Genomic DNA, 25814 nt, shown 5'->3' with positions numbered 1-25814 from the left:
TGTCATCTGTTTATAAAAAGTTTAGGCATGCAAATTTTGCTATCAGATGGAAAAGTCTAATGTAGAAATTATTATAAGGCCAGTGAAGACTTCAATAATATTTATTTTTTTTATTTGTATCCCACATTTTCCCACCTATTTGCAGGCTCAATGTGGTTTACATTATGCCGTTGTGGCAATCGCCATTTCCGGGATGAAAAATACAGAGTGTGTAAAGTTCATATCTAATAAAGTATAGAGTAAGTTAGTCAAATACAGAAGTTCATTTCGGCAAGAGAAATGAAGTGGTAGTGCGTTAGCGTTCATTTGTAACAGAGTATATGAAGCAGTCAAGTGTAAAGAGTTTGGTTTTGTCTAGTTTTGGTAAAGGTTTCGTTGTCTAATATTTAGGATGGATCATTGTGGTATGCCTTTTTGAACAGGTTGGTTTTCAGTAATTTTCAGAAAATTGTTAGGTCGTGCATTGTTTTTATGGCATTTGGTAGTGCGTTCCATAGTTGCGTGCTTATGTAGAAAAAGCTGGATGCATATGTTGATTTATATTTAAGTCCTTTGCATCAGGGGTAGTGGAGATTTAAAAATGTGCATGCTGTCCTTTTTGTGTTCCTGGCTGGTAAGTCTATAAGGTCTGACATATAGGCCGTGGCCTCTCCGTGAATGATTTTATGGACCAGGGTGCAACTTTTAAACGCAATTCGTAGTTTTCGTGGGAGCCAGTGTAGTTTTTCTTAGTGGTTTTGCGCTTTCGTATTGATGAATTTCTTAGATTTCAGAGGGAAGTGCATTGTGAAAAGTATTAAGGTATTACGGTAGAAATGTGATGTGTATATTTTGTAATTTAAAATGATGCTTAATTTTGTAACCCACCATTGTTAAAGCTGAAATATAAGTTATTACTATACCAGTATACACATGTGACACTTGTACAATGATACAGACTTGTTTTAAAACTAGTAGATGTCAGAGTTCTCATGTGCCAGCACAGTAAGACTGGGTTTCAGTTCCTAGGGAGGAAGAGGCTTTGCTCAAGAGTGACACCTTGTGACCATCCACAGTCTGTATGTATTCTATACTGGGAAAGTTCATGTTTTATATCCAGCAATTACCACCTGTATATCTTTATAACATTGTAGTACAAATCTTGGAAAAATGGCAGGTAAAATGAACCCACACATATTCACACCTACTCAAAACACAGTGTAAAATGTGTATATGCAAGAAAGCATATAAATCATGACTGACTACACTCTATCCAGAACCTACCCCTGAACACACACCTGAGTCACACAAAAGTTAGCACACTCATATTGTACATACTTTTTATGTATGGAATAATTTTATACGAGAGATTTTACATGTCATACCATGAAAAAGCCTTTGCATTATTACTTCCAGTGGGCTTCTGTTGAAAAAACCTTCTATAGCATTAATCTTCTAGCTTGTAGACTCCTTCAGTCTCAAATTACCACAGTTAAAACACGGGGTATGGTCTTCTCAGGCTGGAGGTAGGTGACATAGCTATAGAAAGGCCCTGTTGCAATGATTGAAGCAGAAAATGGACAGAGTTATGTCCAACCTCTGGGTTTCCTTTCTGTGAACTGTCCTGCTTCCTGTATCTATGTCATCTTTCTTCATATTTTTGAAGGTCTTGAGGTCAGATGAAAGCAATATACAACCGATTCCTCTCTGCCTGCATGGTATACTAGCAATGTCAACACAATACGTAATAGAACATTATAATTGGTACTGAAGGGTAAGGCAAAGTTGTAACATATAGATGGGTAAGCAAGTAGGAAGAATTAGAAAGTAAGGTGACTGATTTGAAGAAAGTTGCACATGGAGGAGTGGATAAACATGTCCTGCTGCAATATATGCAGCCTGAGTACTCTTTGTGTGTGTGAGTGAGACCAACAAGTTAGTTACTTCTTCCATTAAAGGCTTGGTTGAAGAGTGAGCTTTCACCTGCTTCCTGAAACAGAGATAGGCTTGCGTTAAGCGGAGCCTTTCAGGCAATGCATTCCAGAGTGTGGGGACTACTTCATTTCCTCCTGCCCCTCATTTTCTTTATGGCCCTTAACATATGACCATATGAGGTCTCGTATTTTTATACTTCTACCCAGTGGTGTGCTGGAGCCGGTTGTTAAATTTTTAAAGATCTTGCGAGCCAGTTGTTCTGCACGGCGAGCCGGCTCCAGTAAATGAGGTAAGCATGGCAGGAGGGCACCACAAGCCATGCTTACCTCACCTCCCACAGCTTACGTTGGCCTGCACCCGCCCCATGCCATCCTGGGGGGGGGGGGGGGGGGGTTAAATCTTTTGTATTACTTCCGTCGAAGCAGCCATGTCATTGAAAGCCCTGCCCGTCTCTAACCTTCCTTTTCTGAGTTTGTTCCCTTAGAGTTCCGCCCTTGCGGAAAGAGGAAATGACGTCAGAAGACAGGACTCAGAGAACGAACTCACGCAAGGAAGGCTAGAGACGGGCAGGGCTTTCAATGACGTGGCCGCTTCGACGGAGGTAATAAAAGAGATTTAAACCCCACATGGTGGCACAGTGGCAGGAAGAAAAGGGGGATGTTGGGGGGAGAAGAGTGCGGGCAGATGGATATGAATGGGAGGGGAGGATGGGGACGAAGGAGAATCGCTGGACATGGATGGATGGATGGAGGGGGGCAGGGGAAAGAAGAGAATCGCTAGGTATGGGTGGATATGGAGGGAGGGCAGGGGAGAGAAGCTGGATATGGGTGGATGGAGAGGGGAGAGTTGCTGGACATGGGTGGGTGGATGGAGGGGAGGGCAGGGAGGGAGAATTGTTGGACATGGATGGAGGGGAGGGAAGGGAAGACAGGAAGGAGATGCACATGGATGGAAGGGAGAGAGAAGAAATTCTGGACATGGATGGAGGGATGGGAAGACAGAGGAAGGAGATGCACATGGATGGAGGGGAAGGGAGAAGAAATGGTCTACATGGATGGAGGGGAGGGAAGAGAGAGGAAGTGAGATAAACATGAATGTAGGGGAGAGAGGAGAAATGCTGGACATGGGGGGAGAGGAAAAATGCTGGGCATGGATGGAGGGGTGGGAAGAGAGAGGAAGGAGATGAGATGAGAGAAAAGGAAGAGAGGAGAATAACTGCACATGGATGGAGAAAATAGGCAGAAGCTGGATCCACTGGACAGTCAAGTCTGCGGAGGACCCAGCTTTTACTTACGGATGTAGGGCAAGAAATGAAGAAGAAAGGAGGAAAGTAAAGAAATAAATGGAAAGGAAGCCCTGGAGTTAAGAGGACAGATAGCAGCAGAATCAGATACTGGGCCAGCATGATCAGAAAAACAAAGTCACCAGACAACAAAGGTAGAAAATATAATTTTATTTTCATTATAGTGTTTGGAATATGTCCACTTTGAGAATCAGGTGCTCAACGTTAAAAGTTTATATTTATATACATGAATTAGATTGGAACCTGGGATCACTGATTTTTTTTTTTTTCCAGGCGAAAGTAATGCATTGCCCCCTCCCCCAGGCTCTCTCCCTAGCTATAGCCAGCTCTGCAATTTTGAGGGGGGCGCAGAGGTGGACGGGGGAGAGAGCCTGTTAAACATTTACCAGCACACCACTGCTTCTACCTCTCTTCTTTCTGTTTTGTTCCAGTTGCAAGACATCATTGATTGCTTACTGGGTACTTGTATATTGATGAAGATCAGACATGTAGACTTGGGTGAGCCGGATCTAATTTGTCTACATTGGAACATGGAACATGGGTAAGACACGTGGGGGGGGGGGGGGGGGGGGGGGGGGGGGGGGGGTGGGGGGGGGGGGGGGGGGGGGGGGAGGGGGGAACCACATCCATCACTGTACCAGGGAATGGGAGGCATGTCTGTCACTCCACAGAAACATAGAAAAATTAAGGCAGATAAAGGTCATTTGACCTATCCAGTCTGGCCATCCATGCCATCTACTCTCCCTTCACTCCCTTAGAGATCTTATGCACTTGACCCAAGCTTTCTTGAATTCAGATTGTCTCCGTCTCCACCACCTCCACGAGGAAGCCATTCCATGAATTCACCACCCTTTCCATGATGAAGTATTTCCTCAAGTTACTTCTATTCCCTTTCACGGTCATTCTATGCTCCCTCATTCCAGAGCTTCCTTTTAATTGAAAGAGACTCACCTCCTGTGCATTTATGCCGCATAAGTATTTAAATGTCTCTTAAATCTCGAACATAACTCCACACCACCAACACTACCCCTATTCCAATCCTCTCCCCCACATCTCCCCCCCCCCACTTGTTCTACTTGCTTAACTTGATGCTTGTATCATACGTTGTGTATCTATGTTAACACTCTGTACCATATCTTGTACCACACTTTGTGTTATCTCTATGTATCTTGCACCATAGCTTGTAAGCCGCACTGAGCCTGCTATCAAGTGAGAAAGAACGGGGTATAAATACTATAAATAAATAAGTAACAATACACGCTTGGTTGTGATACAGCTATGTATGTGATTTTATTTTTACAATTAGCCTATTTCAAATTATCTATTTCATATTATAGATTTTTACATATAATTCTCACTATGAATCTTTTTCATTGATTTTTCAATCATTCATTCTGGTTAATACTCATTTATTTATTTTGCTGATTTATTTTAAACCTGTTATTGCCGAATGAATCTTAGACTGATTCTTTTCAACATACATTTCCATTCATTTGGCATTTTTTATACTTTGTAATCTCTATCACATGTGCATTCTGTCTTATTCTTTTTTAATATATATGTTGTAATTTGTACTTTTTTTACAATCTGATCTAATTGGACGTGCATGTTGTTTTATTAGTCTTATTCACAAAATTACCTGGAATTTGCTCATGTTTATAATTGTATATGTCATTTATATTTACTAGATCCCATAGGCATCTAGAGAGCATACTTTTACTACTACTACTACTATTTATCATTTCTATAGCGCTACAAGGCATACGCAGCGCTGTACACCATACACAAAAAGACAATAACTTATCTAGCTGGTTAAGGAGAGTGCTATAGTTAATAGGAGTGTATTTAGGTCAGGGGATTAAAGTGGCATGCACCGTTCCCTCTAAGCTGAGCAGGAGTCTCCACCTATCGTTCTGCCAGCACGGGGCTGCTGTTTCACTACATTTTCAATAGTGAGGAACAAGCAAGCTCTGCATACTTCATGGGAACCTGGTTGTCCCTAGCAATTGAAAAGACAATATTGAAGCATTACTGCTAGCAGTGCAGCTGGAGGACACCTACTCAGCATAGAGGGAACAGTGGTGGCAGGCATATGTAGAACTTTCCAAAGCTCATGTACTATTTAACCTCACTGTACCTTGCCTTCCCTACCCCCAGTGGTGGGGCTACAGTTTCGGTTCAAGCTGAAATCAAGCTGCAGATTTTGTCAGCAGTTTCGTTTTCGGAAGGAACCAGAGCCGTTGGTTTCGGCTGGCCTCTATTCCAAATAGGTTGCTGAATGGAGTCAAAGCATTGCTTAAAAGTTTCACTGGTCCAATTACAGCACCAATAGCACAGTGGATTAATTTTCCTTCCCTTGATTCAGCTGGTTTTATGTAAGCCTTTAATTAATCAACTAATCCAGCTTTTCATTCTTTTTTAGTAAAATATATCTTTTCCCTGAAACAAACAGTTCCACAGCTATGCCTAAGTGCGGTTGATTTCATCTGCTGGATATGGTGACGTTGAATGGAAACGGAGCTAAGGTCAGACCAAACTTTCCCTTTAATGACGGTTTATTGGTTTCATCAGACAAACGAAAGGTGAAAGTCTGCAGGAGATTCACAAACATCAAAAATACTTCCATTTTGGCCAACTGTTCGCCCATGCAAACACGACGACCTTAAAAAAAAAGAAAGAAAATAATGAAAAGAAATTATGAAACAGCATATGAGAATAATCTTCACGTACAATATAGATCTGCATTCTCATCTCAGTAGAATAATTAGACAACTTAAAAGTCTACGGATTTGAGAATATTTTTCATATCCACCTAACAAAATTAATTTACATGCAGCACAAAATGTGAACACAAAGATGTGTGATTTTCCAAGGGTATACTTTGGAAGTTATAATACACCTAAAGCAAAACTTTCAAATTTGAACAATGTAATCAAAATTTTAAAACCCAGGCAGAAAAAATGGACTATAAAAACACTGCTAGGGCACACATATTTTCTTAAAGTAAATAACCAATTTATAAATAAAAACTTGTGGGGGAAAAGCATTTGAACAGTGAGACCGAATGGTATGCGATTACCTAGCTTAAAATGTTTAAAAATATTTTTTTTAGATTCTGTTTCATATTATGTATTTTAATGTATTGACACTGGCATACTGATTGGCCAGTGACAGCATTGTGATCCTCATGATTAGTGTTGACTGGCCCTATGTGACCCTCATGCTGGGTGATAATTAGCTCTGAAAACACTGTTTAACTTCCCATGTTTGTCTGGTCAGTTATTTTTCAGAGATGAAACAGAGACTGCTGGAGTGTTACTAGCAATACTCATTCAAGAGATTAGCTAATAATAAATAAATTTTTGATATGTTACTCCAGGGGGAATTCTGCACCAAAATAAATGAAAATTCTGCACATTTTATTTGCAATTTTGTTGTGCAGATTTTCCCCATTATAAGGGCTGACATCTCCCCCTAGGCTTGAAATACCACCCCCCCCCCCACACACACACACACACCACAACGGCATATTTCTATGTTCTTTCCTACAGACCTTCACTCCATTCCCATGGTGCACACACACCCACACCTCATCCATCTTTTCCAGCCCCCTTCCTGCATGCACACACAAGCCACCTTTTTTCCAGTCCCCCACATGCCTCATACAGTTTTTCAGAGCCCCCCTTCCCCATGCCCCAGGACCATCCATCATTATTCCAGCCCGCTCCATGCACACAGAGCCACCTTTTTTCCAGACCCCTCACCAATGCCTCATCCATCCTTTTTTTTTTTTTTACAGGCTCCGCCAATATGCTCCAGGCCTCTCCTTCCTTCCCTCACCAGCTTCAGCATGGCATGAGGAGGAGCTCCCCAGTAGCACATCGGGCTGCTTCCTGTTCCTCTGACTTACTGCATCTGACTGTTCCTTTGAGCTGTGCTGGCCTCCATACAGCCATGCGGCACAGGAGCAGGAGGCAGCTCGACATACAGCTGGGTTGCTCCTCTTTTTGCCCTAATGGAGGGAGTGACTAAGGGCAAAAATGCAGACTGCTTAGAATTCTGCGTGGGAAAGTCAGAATTTTCTGAGCAGTCTGAGGAGGTGGGGAATTCTGCACAAATTCTGCATTGCACAATAGCACAGAATTCCCCCACGAGTAATATGTGTTTAAACTATGCATGTATATATTTAAGGGTGGGTTGTTATTTGAATCAAAATGTAATTCGCTGCTAATAGTATGCACTATGTGAACTGCTTTGGTTGTTTCGCTGAAAGGCAATATATCAAGTCTGAATAAACGATAAACATACCCCTAATTCTAGAAAGTTTCATACCCAAATTTTGGACTAGCATGCAAATCATAGAATAAGATCAGTTGGACGTGTAACTTAACAGATTTAGATACTAATTGGCCTTAACCAATAACTGGCTATAATTGGTGTTAATTGCAGCAAATCCTATATAATAATTCTCACCACCAACGTTCTAATGTGGGACTGCCTGTGTCCGTGGCTCCTGGAGTTGCTGAGCTAGGGCTCCATAGCCAGGATGACGTCACTCACAGCTGATTCCCAGGCAGGGGGAGGAGTAGGGAAACACGCAGCAGCGGCCGCTATAAAAAGAAAAGAAGCGATAAATGTTTTTAAACCCAGCCCAAATCATTTGCAAATGCCCGAGTCTTACCACGCCGTCTCTGCAGCTGCTCCTCCTCTCGCCTCCACGTCACTGCCCCTGGAGTAAGACCCCAGAGGAGCGCAGTGACGTGATAGGTGAGAGGAGGAGCAGCTGCAGAGACTGCGTTGTAAGACTCAGGCATTTGCGAATGATTTGGGCTGGGTTTAAAAACATTTATCGCTTCTTTTCTTTTTGTAGCGGCTGCTGCTGCTCAACAGGGGAAGCAGCAGCGGCCAGACACCGTTACCACTGGCAACTGTGGGTAGCGGGACATGGATGGCTGGAGGTGGGGAGGGGGTCCTGAGACCAGAGAGGTGGGGGTGGGGAGGGGAGCCCTGCGAGAGGGGGGTGGGGGTTCACACTCACTGTCTCTCACATACACTCTCTCTGACACACTCCCTATCAAACTCTCTCTCTCTATCACACACACACAGTCTCAGTGTCTCTCACACACACACACTGTCTCTCTCTCATTCTCTCTATGACACACACACTCCATCTCTCACACACACACACACACACTCTCTCTCTCTCTCAAACATACACACTCCGAGGAAAACCTTGCTAGTGCCCGTTTCATTTGTGTCAGAAACGGGCCTTTTTTACTAGTTGGCAATAATTAGCAGTTATGTGTGTTAACAGCCCTAAGGGGCTCTTTTACTAAGCCGTGTAAACACCTATGCGCGTCAAATTGAAGTTACCGCCCGGTTACCAAGTGGCCCTTGCGGTAATTTCAATTTTGGTGTGTGTCCGCTATGTGCGTCTGAAAAATATTTTTATTTTTGGATGCACGCCAAGTGGCATTTGACGCGCGTAGGTCATTACCACCCGGATTCATTACCATTAGGTCAGTGGATAGCGGTAAGGTCTCAGACCCAAAATGGACGTGCGACAATTTTGATTTTGCCGCACGTCCATTTTCGGGAAAAAAAGGTCTTTTTCACAGGCGCGCTGAAAAATGCATTCGCGGGCGCCCAAAAACCGCACCTACACTACTGCAACCTATTTTTCAGCGCGCCTTTGTAAAAGGACCCCTTAATATTCTGTAAGTCGCACGCACAAATCCCAGAGTGTGCAACTGCAAGGGGAGGGGGTTGATGAACCTGGGAGGGGCAAGGGAGAGGCAGGAGCGTGTCAGGCAGTTATAAATGTAGATTATAGAATACTAGCATTTACACAACTGCCTACAGTTAGGTGCGAGCACTTACACCAACCACTGAGCTGACATAAGTGCTCACGCCTGAAGTTAGGTGCGAAAGTGCAGACTTATGTTAGTCCTCTATAACTGGAACTGCACGCACAATTGCTTATAGAATCTATGCTTAGTGCGCACCAACTTTAGGCGATCTATAGAGAATTACCGCTATAGTGTGCACTTTTTGCATAGTGCACACTTTTCTCCAAAGTATATGTGATGCTTCATTCATGCACGCTCAATCAGGAAAGAGTGCACACTATCCCCCAGTTTCTATATGTGGTGCTGAAAGATCAGCACCTAAATTTAGTTGTGGATCCAAGATGTGTGCATATCTAAATTAATGAATGAGCTATCATCAATGAATTAACACGCCGTAATGAACAATAGCATTTAATTTGGATTTGCACACGCATCTTCCTGCACACTGTAACTCCCTGTGCCTAAATACTCTAGTGCATAACTGAAAAGGAGGCATGGCCAGCGGAGAGGCACGGGTGTTCCAAAAACTTCTGCGCAGTTTTATAGAATAGCACTATTTACGCACTGAGTTCCATGCTGGGTTTACTCCAGGTTTCAGCTGGCGTAAATTCCAACGCTCAACTTTTGGTATGGGATTCAGCTCTAAGCGCTTCTCTATAAAATGCTTTCATCTTGCACTGCCCTTTATAGAATAACACTTAGCACAGATTTTTTTCAGAAACTGATTTTTGAGCACCATTTACTGAATCTAGTCCTATTTGCAAATAGTGTGCATTCTTTTTTTTTTATTCTTTTATTTATAGGTTTACATTTACTTTTTACAAGTACAATACTTGACAGGAAAAACAGACTAATATATTTCAAAAAGAAAATTAAATAATCAAAGGAAAATACTTTTTCTTGTCTTCTTTAGACCACTACATTAGGGGAGGAGTATGCACATTGTTCAGGAGAGATAGTGTGCATTCTTTAATATTCATTTCCAAATGAACCCCCAGAAAAAAAAAAGTTTTTTCTGGCAGCCCATCCTTAATATATATTTTTGTAACACATCACAACTCTAGCACAAGTGTTCTCTCTGAGATAGCCCTGATGGAAGAAACACAGATGATGTAGGAGATGTGATTGTTGTAAGGGCGGAGTAGTATAGTCAGCAGGATGCTTCCAGAAAGGACCACATGGACAATGAAGAATTTTAAAACACATTTATTCCATAAAAGTACTCAAAGGACTTGACATAGATCTCTGTTTTGGCTACAATGCCTAGGTCAGGAGTCTCAATGAATCAAAGATAGTAAAAAACCTTGTGGTTCTAAACATCAATGAGGTAAAAATAGTCTTTAGAAAGACTCATTGGAGAAAAAGTCTAGATGCTGTGAATCGTACTGTCAAGGCTTCTAAAGTTGAGGATCGTGAGGTTTCTTGAATCAAATGGACTGCAGGACCCGAGGCAGTATGGCTTCACTAGAGGCAGGTCATGTCAAACGAATCTGATTGGTTTCTTTGACTGGGTGACCAAACAATTGGATGTGGGAGGGGCGCTAGATGTGGTGTACTTGGATTTTAGCAAAGCCTTTGACACAGTTCTGCACAGGCAAATGATTAATAAACTGAATGCCCTTGGTATGGGACCTAAAGTGACCGAATGGTTAAAAACTGGTTAAATGGGAGGAGATAAAGGGTAGTGGTAAATGGAGCTTGCTCTGAGGAAAGGGATGTTATCAGTAGTGTACCGCAGGGGTTGGTCCTTGGGCCGGCTCTTTTTAACATCTTTGTGAGCAATATTGCGAAAGGGCTGTCTGGTAAGATTTGTCTCTTTGCGGATGATACCAACCAAACTCTGTAATAGGGTGGACACCCTGGAGGGTGTGGATGGCATGAAGAAGGATCTAGTGACGCTTGAAGAATGGTCTGATAATTGGCAACTAAGATTTAATGCTAAGAAATGCATGGTCATACACTTGGGTTACAAGAATCCAAGGTCACCATACAATATAGGGGGTGAAGTGCTTCTGTGTACGAAAGAAGAGTGGGACGGGGATGATTGTGTCTGATGACATTAAGGTGGCCGAATAAGTAGAAAAGGAGACGGTCAAAGCCAGGAGAATGCTTGGGTGCATAAGGAGAGGGATGAACAGCAGGAAAAAAAAAAGAGGTGATAATGCCCTTGTATAAGTCACTGGTGAGGCCCCCATTTAGAGTACTGCATGCAATTCTGGAGCCCACAAGGCAGGAGAGAGGCGATATGATAGAGATGTTTAAATACCTCAGTGGCATTAATGTACAGGAGGTGAGCTTTTTTCAAATGAAGGAAAACTTTGGAATGAGAGGGCATAGGATGAAGTTAAGAGGAAATAGGCTTAGGAGGAATCAGCAAAGATACATACCTGTATTCTCCAAGGACAATGCTCTCTTGCAGTTCAAGGTGTGCAAACTGCTCTCGCCAGGGCGGGTATGAGGACAGGGAAAGAATGTTGGCAAGATAATTGACTGGTTCAGATGGAATTCCAACACCACCTTTGGTAGAAACTTAGGGTGCGTGCAGAGGACTACTCCGTTGTGATGAAACTTGATATAGGGTGCGTGCACTACCAAGGCCTGAAGTTCACTGACTCTACAAGCCGAAGTAACTGTCACCAAGAAAACGACCTTCCAGGTCAAGTACTTCAGATGGCAGGAATTCAGTGGCTCAAAAGGAGCTTTCATCAGCTGGGTGAGAATGATGTTGAGATCCCATGACACTGGTGAAGGTTTGACAGGGGGCTTTGACAAAAGCAAACCTCTCATAAAGCAAACAACTGGCTGTCCAGAGATAGGCTTACCCTCTACACGGCGGTGATAAGCACTAATAGCACTAAGGCGAACTCTTACGGAGTTGGTCTTGAGACCAGACTCTGACAAGTGTAGAAGGTAGTCAAGCAGGGTCTGTGTAGGACAAGAAAGAGGATCTAGGGCCTTGCTGTCACACCAGATGGCAAACATCCTCCATTTAAAAGAGTAACACCTCTTTGTGGAATCTTTCCTGGAAGCAAGCAAGACTCGGGAGACCCCCCTCTGAAAGACCCAAGGAGGCGAATTCTAAGCTCTCAAAATCCAGGCCGTGAGAGCCAGAGACTGGAGGTTGGGATGTAGATGCGACCCCTCGTTCTGAGTGATGAGCGTTGGAAAATACTCCAATCTCCACGGTTCTTCGGAGGACAACTCCAGAAGAAGAAAACAAATCTGACGCGGTCAGAAAGGTGCTATCAGGATCATGGTTCCGCAGTCTTGCTTGAGTTTCAGCAAAGTCTTCCCTACTAAAGGTATGGGAGGATACGCATACAGAAGGCCTGTCCCCCAATGCAGGAGAAAGGCATCTGACGCTAGTCTGTTGTGAGCCTGAAGCCTGGAACAGAACTGAGGGACCTTCTGATTGATCTGAGTGGCAAAAAGATCTACCGAGGGGGTGCCCAACACTCGGAAGATCTTGCGGACTACGACCATGTTTAGAGACCACTCGTGAGGTTGCATTATCATGCTCAGTCTGTTGGCCAGACTGTTTACACCTGCCAGATAAGTGGCTTGGAGAAACATGCCGTGACGGTGTCCCGAAAGCAACATCTGAATGGCTTCCTGACACAGAGGGCGAGATCCGGTGCCCCCTGCTTGTTGGTGTAGTACATGGCAACCTGATTGTCTGTCTGAATTAAGATGACTTGGTTGGACAGCCGATCTCTGAAAGCCTTTAGAGTGTTCCAGATCTCTCTTAATTTCAGGATGTTGATCTGCAGACCCTTTTCCTGAAAGGATCAGGCTCCCTGAGTGTGGAGCCCATCTACATGAGCTCCCCACCCCAGGAGAGATGCATCTGTCGTCAGCACTTTCTGTGGCTGATGAACTTGGAACGGTCACCCCATGGTCAAATTGGATCGAATCGTCCACCACTGAAGAGAATTCCGAAAGCTGGTGGACAGTTGGACTACATCTTTTAGATCCCCCGCAACTTGAAACCACTGGGAAGCTAGGGTCCATTGAGCTGATCTCATATGTAGATGTGCCATGGGAGTTACATGAACTGTAGAGGCCATGTGCCCCAGAAGTGTCAACATCTGCCGAGCCGTGACCTGCTGGGACGCTCGAACCATTGACACCAGGGACAGAAGATTGTCCACCCTTGCCTCGGGAAGGTAAGCTTGAGCTGTCTGAGTGTTCAACAGAGCTCCAATAAATTCTAATTTTTGGACTGGGGTGAGATGGGACTTGGGATAATTTATGACGAACCCCAGTAGCTCTAGCACCCGAATAGTCATTTGCATGGACTCCAGAGCACCCTCCTCCGAGGTGCTCTTCACCAGCCAATCGTCGAGATAAGGAAACACATGCACTCCCAATGTGCGTAGCGACGCTGCAACTACAGCTAGGCATTTGGTAAACACTCTGGGCACAGACGCCAGGCCAAAAGGTAGTACACGGTACTGAAAGTGCTGTGTTCCTAGCCGAAATCGAAGATACTTCCTGTGAGCAGGGAGTATCGAGATGTGGGTGTAAGAGCATCCTTTAAGTCCAGAGAGCATAGCCAATCGTTTTCCTGAATCATGGGAAGAAGGGTGCCCAGGGAAACCATCCTGATCTTTTCTCTGACTAAAAACTTGTTCAGGGCCCTTAGGTCTAGGATGGGACGCATCCCCCCTGTTTTCTTTTGCACAAGGAAGTACCTGGAATAGGAATGGAGGACTAGCCTAGTGGTTAGTGCAGTGGACATTGACCTGTGGAACTGAGTTCGATTCCCACTGCAGCTCCTTGTGACTCTGGGCAAGTCACTTAACCCTCCATTGCCCCTGGTACAAAATAAGTACCTGAATATATGGTATAAATGTAAAAATAAAGAAATAAAACAAACAGTCTGGTCTAATCCAGAGAGGAGGAGGAGATGACCCGATGTGCAACGGTTCACTTCCTTCTCCTCCTGCCGCATGATCTCTGCGGGGAGAGGGGGGGGGGGAGCGATCTGATGCTGGCACAGAGCATAGTTCTGCAGGGCAGGGGAATTCTGTGCAAATTCTGCACTGCACAGAATTCCTTCAGAACTAGGGACAGCACAACAGTTGTCTGTGTAAATACTAGCTGTGCTTTTAGTGGTATTCTATAACATACGTGCACAACTGCCTTACTGCATAAATGCAAGGGGGTGTTCACAATGGAAGAAGCACTGGCTAGTCATATGCGTGTCCAACTTTACACACGTAACTTACAGAATTCTGTAAATTATATCCTAAATTGCCACATTTAGATGTATGCATTTACACCTGACATAGACAAGGTGCATGCACCTAAATTTAGGTGCACCGATACCAACTTACGCTAGTATTCTAAGAACACTTACATGTATAAGTGCCATTACAGAAGAGGCTCATAAAATCTGGGCGCCTAAATTGTAGTGCCCACTTATAAAATTGCCCCCTAAATGGGATAGTACTAGGAGCCTATTTTATAAAAGTACATAGGCATCTACATTGGCATCTTTTTGGACCCCCTGTTAAAAATAAGGGGCAGACTGGGAGATGTCTTGATAAATTAGGATCTAAGGTCCCGATAATCTAATCCCCCGCACTGTTCAAAACAGCACTATAAAATTAGCACTGCAACAACACAGGGGATTAAAGTCCTCATGATCAAAATCAATAGCACGCAAATTCATGTGTGCTATTAGTTTTGATCATGGGGTACTTCTGTGGGAGGACTGTGCCTGCAATCCTCCCGCAAAAGTGGTTGATAGGTCCAGGTAACATACCCCCCCATGTGGTCTAGTGGCCTCCCTCACTCCCCTAAACCTTGCAGTGACGAGGAGCACTCCCTCCTCCTACCAGCGCCACCTCCAAAATGGCGGTGCCCTGCCCAGTGCACCATGGGATGAATTGAGCGGGGTTGGGAAGCCCCGCCCAGGATGCACTTGGCAGGGCGCCACCATTTTGGAGGCGATGCTGGAAGGAGGAGGGAGTGTTACTCACTCCTCCGTCACTACAAGATATTGGGGGGGGGGGGGGGGGGGGTCTGAGGATACATTGCCCACTGGGCCAAAAGGGAGTTATTGTTTCTGTCAGGGAGGTTAGGGGGCCTAGAGGTCCACTGGACTTCAGCCCCACTATGCCCTCGTGTTGGTGAGGGCTGGAAGTCTGGCAGACCTCCAGCCCCCCATTTCGCTGTCCGGGGGGGGGGGGGGGTGGCTTGGTGGGCACTAGGCCACCAGGACCTCAGCCATTGGGGGTGTTCAGGGGTCCACTGGACCACCAGGACTATTAGCCTGGGCTGCTTGGTTTGGATGGGGGGGTGGCCTCTAGCACCCGCATTTACCTTTGTTCATCAGGGCCTACGAGCCATATTCAAAAGGAAACATTTTCCATATTGTGGGTACTACATCTTATATAATCACTTCTACATAATGTAATTTTCTTACTGATGGCCCGATGCTCAAAGCAAACCAGACTTGCAGTGTTTCATTTAGACTGGTTTTAGCCAGTCTAAATGAAATGGGTTTTTTTTCTGTGCAATGCATTAAATGTATTAAAATGAGTTCATTAGCAATTCCGTGCAATGCACAGAAAACTGGCACACAGGAAACTCCTGCCCTAGCGGCAAAAATTAAAAGTCGTTGGGGTTCATGCTAACCTTTCTGTCAATGCCTGAGGGCTGATTGGCTCAGGCACTGACAGGAAAGTGTGCTGCCACAGCCCAGTACCCTCAAACCCCCCCTGAGTCCAAGCCCCTCCCTGGTGGTCCAATGGACGTTCCAACCCCTCACCCACCAAAACTTGAAAACTTCCTTGGGGGGGGGGGGGGGGGGGGGAGCCAACTCCCACCATCCCCCTTAATGTAACATTGGGAATTGGTGGTCCAGTGTAATCCCATCTCCTTCCTATCCTCATACCTTATGTAGTTGGAGGCAGGCCTATTCCTTCCTACCTCTGGGCACACCCACTGCAAAATGGCAGCACCCCGCCCAGTGCATCCTGGGATGCACTGGAAGAGTAAGTACCATATAAAGGAAAAAACAAATCCTCATATGGTACTTTGGCACCTCCCAGTGCATCCCAGGATGCACTGGGCAGGGGCAAGGTGCTGCCAATTTACAGTCCAAAGGCAGAAGGTAGTAGACCTCCCTCCTGCTTCTGACCATACAATGTATGAGGAGGGGGTTGGGGGTGAATGGGATTACACTAGACCACCAAGACCCAGTGTTAAAATTAGGGGTGGTGTCGGTGGGCCCACTGGACCCCCTGTAAAATTTTCAAGCTTGGGGGGTTCCCCCCAATAAAGTTTCTGTTTTAAGGGAGGGTCTGGGGGGGGGGGTCCAATCATTACTGGCCATATGCACAAGAGCTGTACCTATTGCACAGTTCTTGTGGGCATGCGCCAGGAACGCTTGGACCCTTTTACTGACTGATGGACAACACTAACAGCGTGCGTATAATTTTCTTGCTGTTAGTGTTGAGCGTTGGTTGGTAATTCCAACTTGTTAAAGAGCCAGTGTTTCTCCAGTGCTTTTCCTTACAGCACTGGAGTTCTGTGCATCAGGCCCTTAGGACTTCCAAGGGCAAAAACATTTTCCATCTAGATTCAGAACCCAAAAAATGTTCACACTGGTATGAGTGGACAAGAATCTTTCCTGAATCCGGCCCTGTGACAGATCTGTTCATGGAGAAGATAGGGTAGGGACTGGTGGTTGTTGAATGTTTGTTGGGAGATGCACTGCACAGGTACCTGAAGTCCTCCAGGTCAGAAGATCATATTCCACAAGCACACAATTCTCAGCACTCAATGGTGACAAAGGGGGACGTAATGGCATTCCCATTTTCTTGGGCTGCCTACCAAAATTTATATCACTTCACATCGGTGCCCAAAATATTCAGTCACCTATCTCAATGCAAGTCTTACCTGTGCACTGTTTAATTACTGTAGGGAAAAGAAAAAAATCCCAAGTAACCACACTACTGATAGCATACAACATTTACCAGTCTTTATACAGTGGTGGAAATAAGTATTTGATCCCTTGCTGATTTTGTAAGTTTGCCCACTGACAAAGACATGAGCAGCCCATAATTGAAGGGTAGGTTATTGGTAACAGTGAGAGATAGCACATCACAAATTAAATCCGGAAAATCACATTGTGGAAAGTATATGAATTTATTTGCATTCTGCAGAGGGAAATAAGTATTTGATCCCCCACCAACCAGTAAGAGATCTGGCCCCTACAGACCAGGTAGATGCTCCAAATCAACTCGTTACCTGCATGACAGACAGCTGTCGGCAATGGTCACCTGTATGAAAGACACCTGTCCACAGACTCAGTGAATCAGTCAGACTCTAACCTCTACAAAATGGCCACGAGCAAGGAGCTGTCTAAGGATGTCAGGGACAAGATCATACACCTGCACAAGGCTGGAATGGGCTACAAAACCATCAGTAAGACGCTGGGCGAGAAGGAGACAACTGTTGGTGCCATAGTAAGAAAATGGAAGAAGTACAAAATGACTGTCAATCGACAAAGATCTGGGGCTCCACTCAAAATCTCACCTCGTGGGGTATCCTTGATCATGAGGAAGGTTAGAAATCAGCCTACAACTACAAGGGGGGAACTTGTCAATGATCTCAAGGCAGCTGGGACCACTGTCACCACGAAAACCATTGGTAACACATTACGACATAACGGATTGCAATCCTGCAGTGCCCGCAAGGTCCCCCTGCTCCGGAAGGCACATGTGACGGCCCGTCTGAAGTTTGCCAGTGAACACCTGGATGATGCCGAGAGTGATTGGGAGAAGGTGCTGTGGTCAGATGAGACAAAAATTGAGCTCTTTGGCATGAACTCAACTCGCCGTGTTTGGAGGAAGAGAAATGCTGCCTATGACCCAAAGAACACCGTCCCCACTGTCAAGCATGGAGGTGGAAATGTTATGTTTTGGGGGTGTTTCTCTGCTAAGGGCACAGGACTACTTCACCGCATCAATGGGAGAATGGATGGGGCCATGTACCGTACAATTCTGAGTGACAACCTCCTTCCCTCCGCCAGGGCCTTAAAAATGGGTCGTGGCTGGGTCTTCCAGCACGACAATGACCCAAAACATACAGCCAAGGCAACAAAGGAGTGGCTCAGGAAGAAGCACATTAGGGTCATGGAGTGGCCTAGCCAGTCACCAGACCTTAATCCCATTGAAAACTTATGGAGGGAGCTGAAGCTGCGAGTTGCCAAGCGACAGCCCAGAACTCTTAATGATTTAGAGATGATCTGCAAAGAGGAGTGGACCAAAATTCCTCCTGACATGTGTGCAAACCTCATCATCAACTACAGAAGACGTCTGACCGCTGTGCTTGCCAACAAGGGTTTTGCCACCAAGTATTAGGTCTTGTTTGCCAGAGGGATTAAATACTTATTTCCCTCTGCAGAATGCAAATAAATTCATATACTTTCCACAATGTGATTTTCCGGATTTAATTTGTGATGTGCTATCTCTCACTGTTACCAATAACCTACCCTTCAATTATGGGCTGCTCATGTCTTTGTCAGTGGGCAAACTTACAAAATCAGCAAGGGATCAAATACTTATTTCCACCACTGTATGTCACAATTTATACTTCTAGTTTCCCCCATTCAAACATTTAAACTCTATACTCTTTTTATCAAGCTGTCAGTAAACGGGGCAAATATTTACCTATCCCAAAAGGAATAAATGCTTCTGTTTTTAGGATCTGCCCAGCTGCATCCAAAAATCGATTAGGGTTGAAGTCATCTGGTTTTTCCCATATGTTAGGATCCCTGTGCACCGACCAGAGATTAGCTATGATTATGCTACCTTTAGGAATAGTATAGCCTTGAAAAACTTAAAAAAAAAAAACAACAATAAAAAATGTAATTAGTGCAGTACAGCAGCAAAAATACATCACTCTTACACAGTTTCCTTTGATACATGCTCTCCGTCATGCACAACCCACCAACATAACTGAGACTCAGCAGTGAATACACTTCTGACAGCAAAATAGAGCCAAAAGGGATTTTCTAATTTTGGGAATAATGTTCTGGGAACTAACTTTATAAAGGCCCACAAGCACCAATTTTGCCTCTTTAATACAGCCACCTTTTTGGACTTCCAATACAGGCACCCTGTTATAATATCCAGCCCTTTGTGACTATGGGGAAAACTCTTATTGCCTAACGCCCCAATATGTCATGCAACCATATTTATCTTAAATTTGTTACTTAATAAAGGAACTGTGCCTAGTGACAAAACACAAAGCTGCTGATAAATTAGCAGCAACTCAACAAAGAAAGGTTTGTGCTTTCTTTGTGTTTCCCCATCAAGTAAAGCTGAGGCGGAGCTCTAGTGCCTCCTCTCTCCCATGATGTCTTAAGACTCAGCAGTATCCAGAAATACATATGCAAATATCATAGCAATTGCATGGCTAGCCAATCCCTAATAGTCAAAAATATTTCTTTATGCCTACCAGTGGTCTCTGATGACATATGAGGAATAGCAAAGGGCACAACTGGAGTTATCCTCTGTATTTCCATTATAGTTGCTTCCGTGAAGGGCATGAGGGCCTTGTCCGTCAGGGAAGGTTGCTTTTGCCGGCCAATAACTGCGTCGATCTCTGCCTGTACCTTCTCTGTGGAAAGCAGGCATAAAGAGTGTGCAAATTGAACAGGCAATCAAAAAGAATTATTTGCTGTATTACACTACTACCAATTAGTAGACTGCAATAGCTGTTATCAGACCAATATAAAGAATTATCCAAAGATACAGTATACAAATTTTGAAACTACATGAGGTTTGTGATAACCCTGGGTAGGGTTACCATATGTCCGGTTTTACCCAGCCATGTCCTCTCTGAGGACATGGCTGGGCCTCCGGGCGGGTTTTGCCAGCCTGCCCGTTTGTCCAGATTTACAGGCAGGCAGGCGGGTGGATGGGCAGGTGGGCCTCAGGCTGTCTTATCCTCCCCTCCTTTACCTTATTGTAGTGCCCTCTTTGGGGCAGGAAAGAGCCCCCTCTTTCCTGCCCGGTGCAGCTGCAGACTGTCTTGCTCCTGATCCCGCTTCAAAATGGCTGCAGAGAGTTCAAGTGGCGGCCTCACGAGACTTCCACAGTCTTGCGAGGTCACTGCTTGAACTCTCGGCAGCCATTTTGAATCGGCGCCAGGAGCAAGACAGGTCTAAGCCACCCGGGCAGGAAAGAGGGGGCCCTTTCCTGCCGTGCAGAGGCCATCAGACCACCAGGGCACTACAATAAGGTACAGGAGGGGAGGAGCAGTGAATGAATGGAGTCATGTGGGTGGAGGGAGGCTGGAAAATTGGGGAGGGGATATACATGGTGGGAAAGAGAGCGAATCTAGCTTTCTTTGCGGGGGTCAAAGTGACAGGGGCGGGGTGTGATAAGGGGCGGGGCAGGGGTGTGACATGGGGAGGGACAGGGATGTGAAAAGGGGCAGGGCATGTGTCCTCTTTTTCCTTAGGACAACTATGGTAACCCTAATCCTGTGTTCTGTACTCCTCTAGCTCTCCAGGCTGCTCTACACTGATCCAAACATTGCAGTTTCCCCACTAGTTCTAGTCAAGGCCACAAAGAGGCATATTTTCAAAGCACTTAGCCTTCCAAAGTTCCATAGGTTTCTATGGAACTTTGGAAGGCTAAGTGCTTTGAAAATATGCCTCATTGTGATCCAATCCAGGTTTTCTCCTTTTATTTCAACAAGCCCGTGCTTCCACATATCCAGCAAAAAGAAACACCACTCACAGTTTCATCCAATAGAATTCATATTCCAAACTACTTTCCTTCAGCAGTCCGCCCTTGCCATTATTAAGTGGTTGGCAGACCAGCTCTCACTGCACAACCCGGATCTTTATGGGGCTTCTCCCAGCTGCCTTTTCTTGTCCATCAGTAAGCAGCTGATTCTATCTCAGCACCTTCTGTTGCAGGTTTGAGGTGTCTGCTTCCAGGCCACAGTGTCCAGAGGAGAGGAGCCCCTCTTTGCGCAGTCCTCTTTACTCTCCTCTTCCTTGCTCACTTCTGTTTCCATTTCAGCTGGGCAGGTCCTGGCCCCTCCCTCTGAGCTTCCCTTCAAAGGAGGAATCTGGTATGGATTTTTTTCTCCAGGAACATTGGACTTCATTTACTGGGCTCCACCTAGTGACCAAATGGGGTAACTGACTAATCCAGAAGGAATAACCCTATTCCCTTCTCCATGAGGGCAGTCCAGGTCTTCCTCCCTCCCTTAGTACTATGGTGGGAAAATCCTGTACCTAAGGGTTGGTTTGCCTGGGACCGGCTCCCTAGAGGGGATCTTCCGGGAGCTATTTTCACACATATCCCCCTTCTGCCTCCCAATCTTAAGAAGATATCCCTTTTCCCCTTATTGGCCCTATGGGCTCTTTCCCGTTCAGTGTGCTCTACCAGCCCCTGAATGCCGGCACTCAGGGAAGATTCCCTTCCAATTCAGGGGACTCCGCTCCGAGTATTCTCTTTTCCTTGAGCTCCAAACGGCCCCTGCACTCCTTATGTACGAATGTGGTGGGAAAAGTGTAAGAGTCATGAGGCGCCGGGACCGTTCCTTCTTCATTACAGGTTCTACATCTGAAGAAGAGAACCATGTAGTCTTGAAACCTCAGGTACTATGAAGTAAAGTTACTCACCTGTAGCACATGTTCTCCGAGGACAGCAGGATATGCATTCACACATATGGTTGAGGTCATCCGAAAGAGACTGGTGCAGACGCTACCCAGCATTCTGTATCTTTAAGAAGCTTCTGCAGCATTGTACCACACATGCATGAGTGCTTAGGCCCAGCAGCTGAAAAGGATATAACAGCTAAGGAAGGTGGGAAGATATGTGAAAATACATGTCCTGCTGTACACTTGGTGAAAACTTGTTACAGTGGATGGAGACAAAGAAACAATCATTCTGTGTGATTCACTTCTTAAGGGCACTCTGCAGTCTTAAGACTGCTCAATATTTCACTGTTTCTGGCAGATGGTCACAGACACACTGTGTAGCTGTTCTGTTTACTGAGACAGCTCTGAGCCCAGTTGGCAGCTGTCTGTGTTTCTTTGAGAACAGTGGGTACTCTTCTGAAAGGTTAGAGCTCCTTAGGGATTTGAAGTTTGTCTGGAACAGGGTATAACTTAGAGATCTCCGGGTTCCTAACCCCACCCCCTCAACCACCCCTTTCTTTCCCTCTCATCATGCAGGAAAAGGGCTGATGCTGAGGAGAAAGCTTTGATGATTTCATAGACCTCTAAATCCTCTCTCTGTGTCCCCCTATCCCCTGGTAAGGGTTTTACTGTAGGATTGAAGTGCAGCTAAAATCTGGACAGGATGTCTTTTCTTTGACACCGAAAACTGAACAAGCATTGAGGATGCAGCTTGGATGCTGTTTCTAGAGTTTACGCAGAGCCCACTGAATCTTTCCCTTCCTCCTCCTTTGGCTGCACTAAGGTATATTTTTATTATTCCTTTTTTCAGCTTTGCATTGTGGTTTGGAAACAACTGTGGGTGAGTGCATGGAGTTCTATACTGACTGTTTTAACAGTTGCTCCAACCCTGCTTGGATGATCTTCCTCAACCATAGCGACCCTTTCAAATCCCAGATTTCCTCAGTGACTAAATCTTGCTTTTCTGACTCTGCCAGTTCTGTGCTGTTTGTCATTACCTTGATGCTCCTTTGCAGATGACTCTTCTCTGTCACTGTGTCCTCCTGCCTCAATTATTGCAATACAATCTATGTAGGCTTGAACCTCTACTCAATTAAATGACTGCAGGTGGTACAAAATACTAAACTTTGAATTTTATCAGATGCAAACAGGTTCGACCGTATCACCCCACTCTTCATGAAACATTACTGCCTTCCATTCTCTTACTGAATTCAATATAAATTCTCACTTTAACTCATAAAGTGCTCCATTCAGGAATCCCAGCATAGCTTTCCACCCGTTATCCCTCATAACACTGCATGAGACCTGTGTGCTCTCCATGGGCCTGTCTTTCATGCTAAACTTTAATCCATCTGCCACAGTGCTTTCCATTGTGCTACCTCCTATTACGGAACTCAATTCCACCTTCACTCCAAACTGAACCGTCCCTCCCAAAATTTAGAGCTGCCCATAAAACTTATTTACACAGGCCTTCATTGAGCTCCTGCCGCACTAATATTCAAGACGTTGTCGCACCATGGAACGATACAAAGGCATTATAATGTCCTCACTTTTGTTTTCCATTGCGGATGATGGATCACCTCTGGAACCTTTTAAAGAGAACTCGGCGTTATATTGGCAATCCTCCAATCTTTCGGTACCATGATTGATTTTAAAGAAATTACATATTACCAACAATAGTTCTGTAAGTTCATTTTTCAATTCTATCAGTACTCTGGGATGAATACCATCTGGTATATTACCCACTTCCCCCATCACCCTGTTTCTTTGTCTACAAATTATTATTTGCTGACTGGCGCTCCAGATTATTCCCACCTGCAGTCGGCTGAATCCAAGGTCCTGAAAGCATAGTGATCTGCTTAAGTCATGTTCACTCCAGACCTTCCCCTCCAGACAGCAAATGAGAGAAGGGGCTCTTTACTCCAGGCAGTAAATGGGATATGGGACTTGATATACCGCCTTTCTGTGGTATTTTGCAACTACATTGAAAGCAGTTTACATATATACAGGTACTTATTTTGTATCTGGGGCAATGGAGGTTTAAGTGACTTGCCCACAGTCGCAAGGAGCTGCAGTGGGAATCGAACCCAGTTCCCCAGGACCAAAGTTCGCTGCACTAACCACTAGGCTTCTCCTCCACTGAGGAGGATAGAAAGAGCTAGAGCAGTTAGTTGAGTGGCTCTTTTCTCCTGTCCTGTTAGATGCAGCTTCATTTAATTTCTTCATGTCCTCCAGTGCTGTTGGTAGTGGGACAGGAGGGGAGAGGCAGAGTTGAGTATCTGCCTCCAGTTCCCATAGCCACTGGGTAGCAGTGGAAGACAAGAGGGAAGGTAAAGGGCTGGAGCAGGCATCAATTGCTCCTCACAGTTTTTTCTGTGATAGCTCCACTCCTCCTGTCCTCCACAGTTCTGCCTAGTTGCTTTGGGGACAAGAGAGGAAGAGTTTCATGTTGCATGCTACTCTATCTGAGGCTTCCTTTGCGATTTCCTTTTTCAAGAACAGCTCTTAGGCATCTCACAGAAGTGTCCCATCATGTTTACTGTATTAACAGGTAGAATTTATTTGGGTCAATTTCAGTGCCAGCAGTGAGCCTGTTTTTTAAATGTTGACCACGGTATTATATGTACCAGCTACACATATAGCACTGATATTTTGCCGCTATCCAGATAGCAAAGCAGTGTAATTTAGGGATTCTTTTTCTAAATTAAACCACTTAGCCACATGGTTAGCAGGTGAATAGCACTTTCATTCATATAATTGGTTGTTCTACCCTTGCTCCATCCTAACTGCATCCCAGCACTATCTGCATAGTGCCACAACAGTTATAGAGATTTTCAGTGGAACTATTTGGCTAGTAAAAGCAACACCCCAAATTTCACATGACTTTATATATAAATGCTTAAAAACCACAACTACAGCCTTCCAGAGAGTTGCTGGGGTTGGGTCCCTACCGCTATATCCTCTCACCTCTGAGAGCCACATGGAGGTAGTTGGGTAAGCATTATCGGATAGACACAAGGGTTTCCGCCTTGTTGCCCCTCGGGGGTAACTTGGCTTTCCCGGCGGGTGGCTCTTTGGTCCCCTTTCAGAGGTGGGCCATAGCGGGAATCAGGTATCTATTCCATGTAGTGAACGAACAAGGGGTATTAAAACCGTTTGAGGAATTGAAGGAAGAGTATGGTTTGGGTGTGAATGACTGGTTAGCATACACGCAATTGAGACATTATGTAAGCTCTTTGCCTGCAGCCTCATTAAATAATGTTTCCTGGGAAAAATTTGATGATATACTTGGCCTTGAGGCACAATTATGTGTGCCTTTAAGTTACTTTCATCGTGGTTTGAGAGGCTCTTTGCAACCAGTGGATTGCTGTCTGGTGGAACAAGCCTGGAACTCGGAATTGTGGCTTAACCTACAACCGGAACAACTTCAGTCTTGCCTTACATCTATATCTACCTTAACAGACAATGCAGCTTGGTGGGAGTTACAATATAAATTTCTGCTCCGTTTGTACATATCCCCGCACAGAGCTACACTGCGAGAGTCTGACAAGTGTCCAAAATGTACGCACTCTCCTGCCCATCTGGGGCATATGTATTGGGCTTGTGCTCCAATTAGTGCTTTTTGGACTGAGTTGAGCAGACATGTATCCCAGATGTGGAATCACGCATGGAAACCAAGCAGCTGTTCGACCTATTTGAGCTACAACGGCCGGCTCCAGCAGGATTTAGGGCACTCCTGAAAAGAACAGTTTTAATGGCAAAGCGGGTCATTCTGCAATTGTGGTTGGTAACAGATCAGCAGAGTATATCACATTGGAGGTCAGCAATGATTCAAGCATGTGCTATAGAGAAAAAAGGAATAAAAGACTTGGCCTCCAAGAGAGGTGATCAATTTTGCTGTACCTGGTCTCCGTTTTGGGACACTCTCACTCCTGTAGCAAGATATTGAACTCTTAATTTGTTAGGGGGGTTAGGAAGAGAGAGAGGGGGAGGGGGTTGAGTTAGGTTGAAATGTTAAAATGTTTCAGGCAAAATGATCATTGTATTGAAAGTTTTCTCTGAGTGGTTT

The 25814-nt window shown here is 44.9% G+C and overlaps 1 protein-coding gene across 2 annotated transcripts in view; it reads right to left on the bottom strand.

Annotated features, from left to right (window-relative positions):
- Positions 1 to 4467: 4467 nt before the first annotated feature.
- Positions 4468 to 25814, bottom strand: part of LOC115461170 (cytochrome P450 2U1-like) — a 46829-nt gene continuing 25482 nt past the window's right edge. Inside the window, exons 3-6 of one of the 2 annotated variants that reach the window (XR_003940670.1) lie at positions 19543 to 19704; positions 18753 to 18920; positions 5018 to 5878; positions 4468 to 4936 (exon numbers count right to left, since the gene is read on the bottom strand). Coding sequence is in view for 1 of the 2 variants with exons in the window: in XM_030190793.1 (XP_030046653.1) it covers positions 5700 to 5878; positions 18753 to 18920; positions 19543 to 19704 (509 nt within the window). In the remaining variant the exon portion in view is untranslated. Of the gene's footprint in view, positions 5879 to 18752; positions 18921 to 19542; positions 19705 to 25814 lie in introns of both variants that reach the window. The other variant, XM_030190793.1, reaches the window with a different exon arrangement.

Source organism: Microcaecilia unicolor, chromosome 2 (genome assembly GCF_901765095.1).
Source record: "Microcaecilia unicolor chromosome 2, aMicUni1.1, whole genome shotgun sequence".
In the NCBI taxonomy this organism is placed as follows: domain Eukaryota; kingdom Metazoa; phylum Chordata; class Amphibia; order Gymnophiona; family Siphonopidae; genus Microcaecilia; species Microcaecilia unicolor.
The sequence above is the reverse complement of the archived record's forward strand: the minus strand, read 5'-3'. Positions and strand labels throughout refer to the sequence as shown.